Source organism: Anabrus simplex, chromosome 1 (assembly GCF_040414725.1).
Source record: "Anabrus simplex isolate iqAnaSimp1 chromosome 1, ASM4041472v1, whole genome shotgun sequence".
NCBI classification, from domain to species: Eukaryota; Metazoa; Arthropoda; class Insecta; order Orthoptera; family Tettigoniidae; genus Anabrus; species Anabrus simplex.
This window is the reverse complement of record NC_090265.1, coordinates 1,103,825,383-1,103,840,345: the sequence shown is the minus strand read 5'-3', so window position 1 is coordinate 1,103,840,345 and position 14,963 is coordinate 1,103,825,383. Positions and strand designations below refer to the sequence as shown.

At 39.2% G+C, this 14,963-nt stretch overlaps 1 protein-coding gene across 1 annotated transcript in view; it reads left to right on the top strand.

Moving 5' to 3' along the window:
• LOC136876547 (phosrestin-2) overlaps positions 1-14,963 on the top strand; it is a 230,598-nt gene that overhangs the window by 213,597 nt on the left and 2,038 nt on the right. The window contains exons 5-6 of the mRNA XM_067150587.2: positions 3,582-3,729; positions 12,865-13,175. Coding sequence (XP_067006688.2) covers positions 3,582-3,729; positions 12,865-13,175 — 459 coding nt within the window. The remainder of the gene's footprint in view (positions 1-3,581; positions 3,730-12,864; positions 13,176-14,963) is intronic.

Genomic DNA, 14,963 nt, shown 5'->3' with positions numbered 1-14,963 from the left:
TTTCAATAAAATTCTTCATTATTGTTCGTTCTTCAGACGAGTAAAGTAACTGCCGTTGGCGTCTCATCGCAAGCAGAAAATGCAGTGCTAAATTTCTTTCTTTGGAATGATGATGAATATCAGATTACTTGGAATATAAAATGAGCGAATATAGGTTTTCATTTACAGTGGAGATAAAATATCTCAAAAGTGTTTTAATCATATAACGGTTTATTTTATGTCGGCACAATTATCTAACAGATACATCTCTTAAGCAGGAAATGTAACGCAAATTGAATGGTATGGACAATAAATGTGGATTACTAGATGGTATGTGAAGTCCAACGGTTTATGCAAATACATGGTAAATTGGAAATAAATTCACACGCTCAACAGAAGAGAATACAAAATCGTCAATAATTTAAGAAAGGAAATATTACATACATACAATATCATTATAGACTGTTATGCCTTTCAGCGTTCAGTCTGCAAGCCTCCGCGAGTTTACTAAACGTCGCCAGAATCCTCGATTTGCAACTAGTGTTGTGGCCCCATTTAGTTCTATACCTCTTATCTTTAAATCGTTAAAAACTGAGTCTAACCATCGGCGTCTTAGTCTACCTTTACTTCTGTTAGCCTCTATAACAGTGTCCATTATTCTCCTAGGTAACCTACCCTCCTCCATTCGCCTCACATGACCCCACCACCGAAGCCGGTTTATGCGTACAGCTTCATCCATGATTAGCACGTCTATATAGAGTTTCACTACATATGAGTACACTCCTCATTTATGTTCCGGCATGATCTTAAGAAGAGGACATTATACTGTACCCGTAAAAATGTGTTCATATCTTTAAGGCGCTTGATATTAAATTAACGAGCATGATTCTTAACCTAGGGAGTGGCTTTATCATTGGAGCTGGTACAGAGAGTGGTATAGTTATCAATTTGAGAGATTCTTTTGTTAAATTGAGTTTATTGATCGTCAAAAGCAAGTTCATATCACATTCATAGAGCAGCGTGGAAGTGTCGTGGCTGGTTGGTACCTCCAAGTCCTGGGATGGTGCTTGACATCGACTGGGCAGGGACCACACCTGCTCAGATGAGGAGTTCTGGAATGTCTGGAGGTTCTGGAAATATCTCGACGTTCTGGAAGTCTCGACGTTCTGGAATGTCCCGAAGATTGGCACACGTTCCTGGGTTCGATTCGAGACGTAATTCACACTTGAATTTCCTGCACGGCGCTCCACACATTCAGGGGACTGTCTGAACAGATATGACCTCTTAATTATGGTTACTGTACTCTAGATATTAAATCAAAACGTTCTGGAATAATCACTCGAAGAACAAGTACTGGTAGAAATGCAAGTTCATAATGCAAGCTCACTGTAAGCCAGAATGTTCTAGAGGATTACTGTCACTGCAGTCCTAAACGCATAGTTCTGAAGATTTAAAACATATTGGCAATGAACTGAATAAGTAGTACTCGGAAACTGTCCTGTTCCATTAATAGGCGAAGTGAATAGCCATGAAAGAAATTTTCTTTTTGCTAGGGGTTTTACGTCGCACCGACACAGATAGGTCTTATGGCGACGATGGGATAGGAAAGGCCTGGGAGTTGGAAGGAAGCGGCCGTGGCCTTAATTAAGGTACAGCCCCAGCATTTGCCTGGTGTGAAAATGGGAAACCACGGAAAACCATTTTCAGGGCTGCCGATAGTGGGATTCGAACCTACTATCTCCCGGATGCAAGCTCACAGGCGCGCGCCTCTACGCGCACGGCCAACTCGCCCGGTATGAAAGAAAATAATATTTGAAAGAAAAAGTCTGACTTCATAAATTATGGATCACTCAAAATACTGGAAAGTTCTAGGCTTTCTGGGAATGCGATATGCGTATTCTGAATTGTCACAGTCTTTAAGAATCAAAACATAAGTCCCTGTGCAGCACTAGGAAAGTATTGCATATTTCACAATTAAACGTAATGTTGAATGTCCCCTAAGTTTCATAGTCTTTACAAGGCGTAAATTCAATGAGGCACTTGAGAAAACAAGTCACATCGTTCACACGAAAGTTTATGTTGGTAGGGCACAAGTTCATCCTACACGCTCGGAAAATTTCAATGTTCCAGAAATTGATTTAAAAAAATACAAGTTCGAATAAGTTCGAAACATAAGTTCAGTGCGGTACACAACACTCGTGAAAATTCAAAGTCCTTTCAATCGTCGTCGAATAAGTAAGTCCCTATGTGGCACTTCAAAAAAACAAAGTTCCAATGTGTAGAAATAACTAAGTTCCAATATGTCAAAATATCAAAGTCCCAACACGACACTCGAAGAAAATAAAGTTCCGATGACAATGTTCCAGTAAGTCACCTTAAGAAAATAATAAAGTCTTATCGCGACACTTGGCGAAAATAACTAAGTTCCAATGAGACGCTTCAGAAAATGACAAAGTTCTTATATGGCACTTTAAGAAAATATCAAAGTCTAATCACGACACACGAAAAATAACAAAGTTCCAATGTGTCAATATGACAAAGTTCCAATACGATGCTCGCAGAAAATAAAGCCCCATTCAGGCACTTCAAGAATATGATAAAGTCCCGATACAACACTTAGAGAAAATACCGAAATACTTGGATTTCGCAGACTGTCAACTAGAAGTTCGACACGCACAATACTTCTCCTGTCACCCGTGTCACAGAGACGGCGGAGTGACAGACACTGAATTCGTAGGTCGGGTGGTCCTCCTTTTATACACGTTCACATGGAAGTGTTTAGAACTCGGGTACTATCTACCCTTATAACTTCTATAATACTCGGTGGATTTTCATGAAATCTTAACAGATGATGTCCATTGTAAAGGCTTTTAAGATGGTAGTGTCAAAATAGCGATAAAGTAGCTCGAAATGTACTTTTGAGGATGAGCTGGAACATTACCATATATGGTAGCGGATAGCTGGCTTACGGCGGCCACGTCACTCGCTGGGTACGTCACTGCGTTCGGCGGGCTGTCTACCTTCCATCTCGCGCGAAGTTCAACAAACATACTTCGGACTTCTCTCGTAGCGGTGTTCCCGGTACAATACCTATACATTATTGCGCTCTTCACAAACAATCGCAACACATTTCTTAGAGTGAAATTCCATGTTCGTGGCTATGAAAACAATTAATCAGTTTCCAGATGCACGTACAATCCATTTTTGTGTGGCTTTGATATCCAGGTAACAGTGAATCTCATGACTAATCTTGTTAGTAAATAAAAATGTATTATCTAATTGCATATGAAGCATCATGCAGCTCTGTAGCATGTCCATACAGGAATGTCCTATATGACCAATAATTCCAGGATGAACATGGTATATATTAGTGAATGAAGCGACAAACAATAGGCACTGTTTATGAATCAGCGTTGCCATGTTAACGAGGGATATTCCTTTCTCTTATTGTAACATTGTGACTAACAAAGTGGGCATACTTCACGTATTAAGTACCGTTTTAATGAAGAAAATTTATCACATAAGATATGCATTATTTCAGTAAGACAATAGTTTGAATTTTTCTTGCAAAAAATTCCATTTTCATGTGGGTAACTTTTCAGGATGCTCTAATGAAGAGACTGGGACCCAACGCGCGTCCTTTTACCATGGAGGTGACTTCACTAGCACCACCCAGTGTGCAGCTGGTACCAGCCAAGGAATACAGCGGGGCTCCTATTGGTACCAGCTACGACGTTCGAGCTTATGTAGGTAAGACAAAAAACACGAGTAACCGTCTGCGAATATATAGTTAATGCATTGTTTGTAATATGGATGCTGCATTTAAGAGGCTACTTTACACTGAAAATTATTACCCTTCTCAAGCCTAAATTAACTCCATGAAGGCAATTGAGAGGTGTCTGTTCAAAGGGTGCTATTCCCACTTCAGAAATTATTTTAGTATTTCATCCACATCCATTGAAGTGGTAGAATACTATCGAATGCCATGAGCAATCCTGAAGAGGAAGATGTAATTTCTTAAAAGTAGTACCATACCTGATCATGAGTACGTTCCATGTGCCCTTTATTAAAAGTCTCCTTGCGTTTTCCACAACATTTTAGGGTGGAAATAGCCCATTTTGAACAGAAACTGCCCAGTTCAACATTATATTTCTGCTACATCAACATACTGCGCGTTTATCAAATTACTTTGAAGAGCTTTGTGAGAAGTGCTTCCTTGTATCACCAACGTATTGTAATCACATAACCGTTCATGATACGTCAGCACTACTATATAAAAAATATATTTCGTTAGCCTGAAAATTAATGCAAATTGAATAGTAGTAATGACACACTGACAATGTACAGTATTTATTCAAACCTCAAATGTAATATATGTAATTTATGCATCAAATAGTATTTCTCAGCATTATTGTTGATTTTGATGAATTTTGTTGATGGCTGCAAGTTGTCATTAGTTATGTAAATTTGAAGAAACTGACAGACTACATTAACATTAATCGTACATGTTAATAAGATTTGTAGTGAATGAATGGAATCAACAGACAAATTGAATTTGAAGTATTTATATATTATTGTTATATTGGTCGGCCTACATTATTTTATTGTTTTTATTTGATAAATTTTAATTATGTTATTTAACAACATGGCACATTGGAAGATATGATAATATTCTTCTAACTTTTACGGTTTATAACTCCATATCACCTCTCAAATGCAGCACGTTGCTGCCAAAAAAGAAAGTGTATACTGTTCACTCTCAAAACTAATTTTGACTGGACACGTTAGTAATAAGTTCATAGTGTAAATTCAAATTTACAGCAATTCACCTCATAACCTTTCTTGAGTCGTCTTGGAGTGCTCATTATTTCCCTGGTGATGTAATATGATGTCGTGTAATCTCTGGAGAGAACAGGTGCAGTACTTTCTACTTAATGTTCATTGGTGACCTGCACATCTGGGTGTGTGGTGATGATGATGAAAATTGGGTAGGGAGAGGGTGAAATCCGGTGGTCGCACACAGCCTACGCCTGTCAAACAACGCAAAGGGGTTTGGGCGATCCTTATTGGCTCCGTCTCTCAGATGAATCACCAGTATCATTTTCCCTCACTGTATGAAAACAGCATATAGTTTGGAATCGAATCCACACTTTTGGCACGCGTCTTATTCGCTTGTTCACGGATAGCAGCGACGTCAAAGACACAATGACACAATAATTCATGTTTTCTACTATACAGTCTGGTGAAGGTATTAATTATTACATATACGATTTTAATGGTATTTCAGCATCGTAGTCTACTAAACAAGATAACGGTATTCCGGGTACAATATCGCAATTCCTTCTCAACTGACAACCGAGTGTTTCAAGACGACGATAAAATAAAACACGTAATTTTTAGGAAAGGTTCAAAGAACACAATATTTATTTTAGCATATAATACATTTGCCGACTTTACTCTTTTCCTTATGTATACGGAAGGCCTTTCGTATTCACAGCCAACTTGGTTGTACCTTCTGATAACTATCAACTATTTTATTTCCATATAATTCTACGTTTCACTGCTGTAGTTAGGAATGAAAATAAGTGTATACATATAAGGTATTGGTGGTGGTAACAGTGTGATAGGACTTGATGACTACCCCCGGTTGTAACCACAACCAGCCGCTCAATTCTAGGAATGAAAATCATCGTCTTTATCTACAGTGAGGGAGTGTAAACGTTAATTACCCATCTCAACTCCACTGTGCTTTAAGGCGCTGCAAACATCATTGTGCACACACTCTAGTTTAATGAAATGTAGCCGAACACAAAACGCTGAGTGGACGAAAATTAATTGAATAAAGTGACACCAACTTATTGTACAAATTACTACCACAACAGATATGGGTGTCGTTGTATCATGAGCTCCATAAGCACCGAAGGATAGATCTCGGATGGAATCCGAGTAGGCAACGAGAGTATGTGTTAAGTACACAATTGCTTGAGATAAACGAGTCAATGGCTCTACCAAAATAGATTAGAACTCCAATAGGGATAATGAGCAATTGATTAAATTAGTCTATTAAACACTTTATGACAGTAATTGATATTTTACCAATGAAATTTTAGTAGGAAATTGCACCAAACCGAACGCCAGTCCAGAGAAAGCTCACAGACGAAGCAAAGGTGGAATACCGAGAGAGGAGATTCCTCGCGAACTGATCGGGGAAACGTATTCTCTGAAAACATAAAACTAAGATTTTAGGTCTGTCATGAATGTCTTAGATGGTAGAGCACTGAAGTTTTGAGACCAAAGTAGCAGTTTCGATCCTGACTCTGTTCGGAGGTATCCCAAGGTACACGAATACACCAGTCTCGTGTTGATAGATTTATCAGCACGAAAAGCATGCTTTTAAGGCACAGAATTCGCACTTCGGAGTCTGTGAAGATCTTTGCTACTATTTGCTTTCTTTCTTTACATCGCATCGAGATAGACAGTTATTATAGTGACGATGGGACAGGAAAGGGCTAGGACTGGCAAGGAAGCTACCGTGGCGTTAATTGAAGAACAGACCGGTGCGACAATGATGGACCACGGAAATCGTCTTCTCTACCGACAGTGGGGCTCGAACACACAATCTCCTGAATGCAAGCTAAAAACTACGTGAACTAAAACGCGTGACTAATTCACTCGTCCAAAAATGTTGTTACTGGAACGTTAAACATAAAGTAAAAGTATCTCAAATCATGCCTGGCTCCATGGGTAACTGCCACCATAGTGGCATGGTGGCCTTTGTTCCATAGTCACGGTGAGCAGGGCATGCAATAAAGCGTAAAGGCACCTTAAATTCCTATTTATTCAATAGGAAAATACAGTCAATTACAGTAAATATTCTTCATACAAGAGGAATATTTCTCCAGCAACTTTGGGGATTTCAACAAAAAAGTGTAAAGTTCTTTAAGTGAAGGACGATTGATCAGTGAAAATATTCTTTCAACATTGGCATTACCTGCAATCACCGCAAAGAAAAGGAATTGACATGTATACAGTAATTCCAGGAAACTCTTATGATCCACAACCTGTTCAAAAATTTACTCAACGAAAAATCTAATTTTTCTAAGTACAAAAGCCTCATCGTATTCAATGCGAGTTAATTTAAAGCACAGAATACATCAAATAATTTTACATCACCCAAAATAACACGTTCGTTTTTATTAATGCACTTTATAGGATGAATGATAACATTGAAACTACAGTATTTCAAATTGTACATATTCATTACATTTAAGTAATTATCTACATAGTCCTTATATGGCTGTTTCGGAGACTGGGCAGAATTTATTGAATTGTTTAACTCTGTTTCTAATCCATATTCGATTTTCAATTTTTGGGAAAATGTCATTGGCATAAACTTATTTCACAACTAGTTTTCCAGAGCCTTTGAAACGGAATTCTGAATACGAATTAGAGTACATACAATAAACAGTCAGACAACTCATTTAAAAATATATATTTCAAGATCATTGTGATAATAAGGGGCTGCCTGGCCGAGGCGGTAAAGGCGTGCTCGGTTCGCCCGGAAGGACATGGGTTCGAATCCCCGTCAGGAAGTCGTAAAATTTAAGAAACTAGATTTCCACTTCCGGAGGTGCATGTGACCCTGAGGTTCACTCAGCCAACACAAAAATGAGTACCAGGTTAATTCCTGGGGGCAAAGGTGGCCGGGCATAGAGCTAACCACTCTACCCCATCACGTGCTGAGGTTAACAATGGTGAAAGCCTTTACCTTCCACTCCTCCAAGGGCCTTCATGGCCTGTACGGAGGTGACTTTTGTTTGCTTTGCTTTGCTTCTGATAACAGACTGTGATAAAAGTATGATCTAAAAGCAGGACACAACTTAATGTTTCTCTAAAGTAAGTGGATATAAAAAGACTTAGCCAGCGTGTTTTCAGAGGCGGAGAAATTGTATATGCTGATAAAATCACAGAATTCCTTAAGTTTTTCGCTTCTTATAATGTATGTTGGAATTACATGTAGCAAAACATTATTTATAAGGGTGAAAAATTGTTCACTGAATCAGGTCTCTTCACACTTTAAGAACGAGTTTTCGAACATTTCGAACTGGCTCCTCTACTAAGATATTTTGCATGGTTTGTAAAACTCATTTTTGTATGCCTAAATAACTTGAAATACTTTTGCTTACAATACCTGTATTCTTAATACATACAAAGAGGGTGGTCAGAAGGAATGTCAACCGGGTAGGCTATATTAGCTTTGGAGAGTTGGTCATACTGATAACTGATTTGAAAAATGAATTAGATATCTCGCCTTTGTCATTTTAGCAGCTGATGAGGCTAGCCAATCAGATCGCGAATTCAGGTGGGCTTTACCGGGTGATGTTGCTAAATCTGCAAGTGGCTTATGTCCGGCTTGAGAACTCCAATAGAAGAAATAAATTTCTCCGGGGAAGCAGCTTGAACAAGAACCTCCCTGCTGATAGGCTCGGCTCATAGCAAGCACGGTACAGTTGTATTGGATGAAATCCTCGGTGTGTTAGTGTTTGATGCTCATTTCTCGGCATGGCACGCAAGTCCAACCAAGCCACATGCAGATGTAGAAATACCACCTCGTGACAAGTCTTATGGACTCCCCCACCCTATTACATCTCTACTGGCCTGCAAAATCACCTGACTTGAACCCCCTTGAAAATATGTGGGACATGTTAGAGCAGCGTGTGGAACGCCGACATCAGCTTCCCCGAACTTTGGTCGAACTGAGCGATCAAATCCTCAGGGAGTGGCTTAACCTGGATGCGATATACCTGCAAAACCTTGGGGACTCACTTCCTAACATAATCCAGGCGGTATTCAACTCCAGTGGACAGGGTATTAAATGATACTTGTTTTGATCTCTCCAGGGGTGTCTAATATTTTGTCCGGTGGGCTTATGTTGCTCACACTCTGCCGTTCCCTTTATAACACCTGTTGGGAACACTTTACAATCTTATAATTTAGTTCCAGAGGAGTTCTTTTACGTGCCATTAAATCTACTTGACACGAGTCGGACGTAATTGAATATCTTCAAATACCACCAGACTGAGCCAGGATCGAACCTGCCAAATTGGGGTCGGAAAGCCAGCGACTCAACCGTCTGAGCTACTCAGCCCGGCACAAGAGAAGATACAGTCATTTCTTGTGTCGTTGCGGCAACATAATTGACAGTCTAGACTACAGGACCGTTATGAACAATGAGGGATATTAGAGGGTGCACATTTTGAATACTTATTGTACCGACGCAGTTAGAAATATGACAAAATAATAAAATATACATTAAGAATTATTTTTTTCCAACATTTGCTTGGTGTGAAAGTGGCAAACCACCCCAAACCATCTTCAAGGCTGCCGAAGTTGGGATTCGAACCCACCATCTCCCGAATGCAAGCTCACAGCTACGCGACTCTAATAACATGGCCAACTCGATCGGTAATTATATATTCTTGATTTCATGGGGGTTGCCTCTGGTCCTCTGGATGATGTTCAATGTATTTAAGTGTGACTTTGAATGCTTCCTTGGTCACCGAGTATTTGTTTTTCGGTTCCTTCCTTAACTTCATCGTCTTCATTATGTTGGAGAACAGCGCTATTAATCTGATGATGTTGATGATGCTTGTTGTTTAAAGGGGCCTATCATCTAGGTTATTAGCCCGATAATAGTCTGATTATTTTGCGCTCTTAATATTCCGAATAGTCGGATACCTTGGGGCCAGATATTGTGAGAGAAGTGGAGTTTATATCAATTTATTTTGAAATTCTGAATTTTGAACGGGCAACGCTCAATACGACTGAAGCGATTGATGATGAAAGAGAACATAACGTGTTACAGCATTACACCTTGGTGATTTTAGTTGTACGATTACAGTGCTCAAGATGCTGCGAAGGGTTTGAATGATCTGTCTTGAACGTCTTACTGAGTGGAAGTAGTCGGACAGTGACATGTGAACATAGACCGTTGTCGTCGTGTTAATGTGACTAAGTATACTTTCCTTCTGCACACTCTTGCACTCTGCCAAACTGCTAAAGTTGATTTTATTTGCATTTCAATCCATAGGTACTTGATATAATTATAAACTAATTGCGTGGGCAGTCACTCAAAATTATTATTCTCCTTCTTTGTTCGTTATGCTCGTTTACAGAGCGCATTGGAACTTGTAAGCTTGATGATGGTTTTCCTTTCTCCTTCACCTCCCAAAATCTCTTCATGAACTCGCTATGCTGTTTCTTGCGTTCTTCCGTTCATTGTTTCCCTGTGGTTCTTTTAGCCTTTTCCGTGAACGTGTGCTTTGCAACCAGATTCCCAAAAGCCTTACGATCCCTGATGATATCTTCTGTGATGTTTATTTCTTTTATGTCCTGCTTTATTTCCTCAAACCAGCTTATTTTGACCTTCTTTGAATTAATTATACCAAGCAGTTTTTTTGCATATCTCGTGTCGTCCATTCTACAGATATGGCCATAAATTTCAATCGTCTTCCACAGTCACGAACTTTTCGAGGCAGCTCTCGATCTCAAAAAAATCGAGTGGTATTTTCGTGATCTTTCCCAAAAGATCACCACTAGTTTTATTTTCAAAATTATTATTATTATTATTATTATTATTATTATTATTATTATTATTATTATTATTATTATTATTATTATTATTATTATTATTATTATTATTATTATTGCTATTTGTTTTACGTCGCACCGACACTTAAGGTGACGGTGAGATAGGAAAGGTCTAGGAATAGGAAGGATGCGGCCGTGGCCTAAATTAAGGTACAGCCCCAGCATTTGCCTGGTGTGAAAATGGGAAACCACGGACAACCATCTTCAGGGCTGCAGACAGTAGGGTTCGAACCCACTATCTCCCGGAAGCAATCTCACAGCTGCGTGCCCCTAACCGCACGACCAACTCGCCCGGTTTTATTATTATTATTATTATTATTATTATTATTATTATTATTATTATTAATCTAAATATATGGAAACGTTTACTTGGATTGGATAAACAATTCTCTACTTGAGGGCTAAGCTAACGTAAGTCAAATTATATTCATTTTATAAAACTTAGAGCCATATAAACGTGAGCCCACTGTGACTTCACTTTTATGGCAATAAAATAATAATGATTACCCATTTTAAGTGTAAATTATATTAATGAATGTGTTCAGTGAACAAAAATACACTAATTATATCAAGGACGATTATGAACATTTATAGCCTAAGTCACAAAGCAACAAAATGCTCTACAACTCACGATTTTCATCTCTCCTCTAAAATGACTAAAGTGTGACTTACGTTGGTTTAGCTCTCCGGTAGAGGATATACATATCTGCCGATAGTGGGGTTCTAACCCACTATCTCCCGAATGCAAGCTGACAGCTACGTGACCCAAACATAATTATTACTATTATTATTATTAGTGATGTTAGGAAGAGAGAAACTAAATACTATATGTAAAGATTTGAATCTGAGAGCTGAAGTAAAGTAAGTCACATTTTAGTCATTTTACAGGAGAGATGAAAAACAACAGTTGAAGAGCGATTTTTTGGCATTATGACTTAGCCAATAAATGTTTGCCACATTGATAGCCATTTGGAATGAAGTAAATAATGCCGTGTGGCCACCGGAGAGGCCTGGTGCAGGTCTTTCGAGTTGACGCCGTATAGGCGACCTGCGCGTGTATGATGATGTGGGGCTACCTATGATGAATTCTAATAGTGAAGACAGCACACCCACCCAACCATTGGAATTAACCAATGAAGGCATGGTCGGGAATAGAACTCGGGCCCCATAGATTAATTACTTCATTCCAAAAGGCAAAATGCCATCTTAGGGGGGACCAACATGATGTCAAAACTATTCACTTCTTATTCATATTTGTGAAGGGAAAAATAATGTTGTAGTATTGTTCATAGCCGGAGGGGAATTAAATTATAAAACCATAGTTTAGTTGTTACATTTCAATTTCCCTCTCAGTCAGATATTCATGACCCTGATTTATATAATACAAATCTTTTATTTTAATCAATGTACATTCATTGACTTGTCTCGGTGTCATGCTTTGGCTTCGAAAATATAAAAGTGACAGAGGTATGAGCGATGCTGTTAATGACATTCCTTATGCAGCCAGTTCCAGAAACGGTTTGAGCGTCTCATTGTTATGAAAGATATTGCTCATGGGGTCAGTCATGTTACAATTTCACTTTCTAGCCCAGTGAGGAAAGCTATGGGGAACTACCTCACTCCTCATCTTGCTTAGTATGCCTCATTTTAGCAGTGCTATGGTTTGCGGTTTTCCTATAGCTGCACAATCTTTGGTGGTGCTATTTGAGGATACAACCAGCCTCAGAGCTGATGACCTAATAGACAGACATGCAGCCAGGTCCTGTGATAAGTGAGGTAAAATTGTTGCGTGTAGCATCGGTTGATGTGTACATTTCATGGGCTTGGCAAATGTGTAATAACAACATGTTTCTTCGTGGGGAAAGGAAAAAAGAAACTAATTCACTCATTTCCCTTCTACGCCTCTAAGCTAACTCTGACAGTTGATGGTGGTGCTTTAGAGGATATAACCAGCCTTCTGGCTGAGTAAACATTGGTTTAGAAGTCGTTATATTTCAATTTTCTTCATTTATGTAAGCACTTTAATTGACTTGTCTCAGTCTTATCCTCGGCTCTGAAAATGTGAAAGTGACTCGCTATATGAGCGATGCTGGCAATGATATTACTTATGCAGCCAGTTCCAGAGCACGACTAGAGCGTCTCAGTATTATGAAAGGTGTTGCTCGTGGGACCAGTCATTCATACTTTAATCTTACAATTTGTCAATCCCTGATTTTCTACTGTTGTTGTCCTCAGCGGAACGTGCGGACGAGAAACTCCATCGACGCAGCACTGTGAGGATGGGGATTCGGGTAGTCCAGCGGGCAGCAGCTCCTCCAGCTCCCAGTAGTAGTGGAGGTGGAGAGACGATCTCACGTCCCATCACACCAATAGAGCCTTGTGTCCCGCCTCCACCTCACGCAGCTGTAGACAAACCGTTCCTCCTAAGTGACGGCCGTGTCGAGATGGAGGCATCTTTGGACCGTGCCATCTACTTCCACGGCGACCCAGTCCTCGTCAACGTCACCATCCACAACAAGAGCAGCAAAACAGTCCGGAAGGTTAAGGTATCATCAAACTCTGTTGGGAAGATAAAGTGAAATAATAGTGTCAATCATGTATGAGGATGCATATTCAAACGTAAAAATAGCTCATTGAAATCCATTGCAATTTCCATTATTAATTTCACGGAAGGGATCCAGTATATTGTCAAGTCATCATCGCTGATATGGGAATTATCTCAAAAAATTAGTTTACAGTTACTTATATTTCATAGAATGTGAACATTTAACTACTGAATCCCTTTAGGCCTTTTCAATCGTGAAATAACCAGCGTTTCACCCCAGTGTGTTCGGAGGCTCGTCAGACCTTCCCAAGACACTGGAGCTGTGTATTGTTGAGACACCACTAAAAACCTCCTTCGTAGGATAATGTGGAGGCAATGCACTAAGGGAGAAAAGTCACTCCACTTGTACAAACGTCAGTATTTGCCCTTTATATAAAAAAATTATCAGAGGGGAACCAGAATTCAATTATTGAATTAGGCTATTATTCCTCACGTGTCGCCAAAACTGCGCAGGTTAGTCCTTCTCTCGACTGCATAATCTTGACTCCATTTTCATGGGAGAACATTTGGTATTTGGTAAAGTGATCCGTAGAAAGTTCGCGAAAGCTAGGGAGATTTTTCGCCCATCCTTCATCGCTCTTGAATTTGTTTACCCTATGGTCGTTCTTATTAATTATGCACTTAAAGCATGTCTGATGCGATCGGTCCTGCTCCTAACGGCCTCAATGCTAGCCAACACTTTGAACTGATCAACAAAATAAATGTTAAATAAATGCTTAAATAAATACAAATCAATCAATCAATCAATCAATCAATCAATCAATCAATCAATCAATCAATCAATCAATCAATCAATCAATCAATCAATCAATCAATCAATCAATCAATCAATCAATCAATCAATCAATCAATCAATCAATCAATCAATCAATCAATCAATCAATCAATCAATCAATCAAATCATTCATTTTTTTACAACTTGCTTTACGTCGCACCAACATTATTAGGTCTTATGGCGACGATAGGATAGGAAAAGGCTATGATTGGAAAGAAAGCGGTAATGGTCTTAATTAAGGTACAGAACGGGCACTTGCCTGGTGTGAAAATGAGAGACCACGCAAAACCATCTTCAAAGCTCCCGAGAATGGGGTTCGAAACAAGCGGCCACTTGTTCGAGTTGTCATAGGAGTACGTCTTCTCCTAAGTGAATTCTCTATGTAAGAATGGGCTGACCGTTGCGAAACCCTTCCAGATTTATGTAAGGGGTACCCTTGCGCTATAACGGTCTCTATGCAAAATTTTGTTTCGTTCAACACAAAATCTGTCGCATGTTAGTAGTAGAAATCACATAATCCCTTTGAATTTGACGTGTACACTACCTCAGTTATCTATCGAGCACTGATGACATTAATCAGGCTACTAATGCTGAGTTTAAACAGTTCACATGTGTAAAATATACTTCCACAGCCAGTTTAATGTCCGCACAGACTCTTCTTACTGCTGGTTTACACCATATGCAAAGCTACCGACGGCGTCCAAGATGTCGTGAACAGTTATCAGTACCATTCTCTGTATATAAACATGTTTATATCATAAACAATTCTGCGTTATTCAAATAGGCCATGTGAAATACTGGAGAGTTAGAACAGTAACGCTGAACTGCTCAGGGAAGCAGGAAGCGTATGATATCCCCCAAATCACAACTCTACATCAGCTCTTACGCTGAGTCCTCTGGTATCTTATATAATATATTTCAGACCTTTTACTGATAATTTTTCTTACTTTTCTC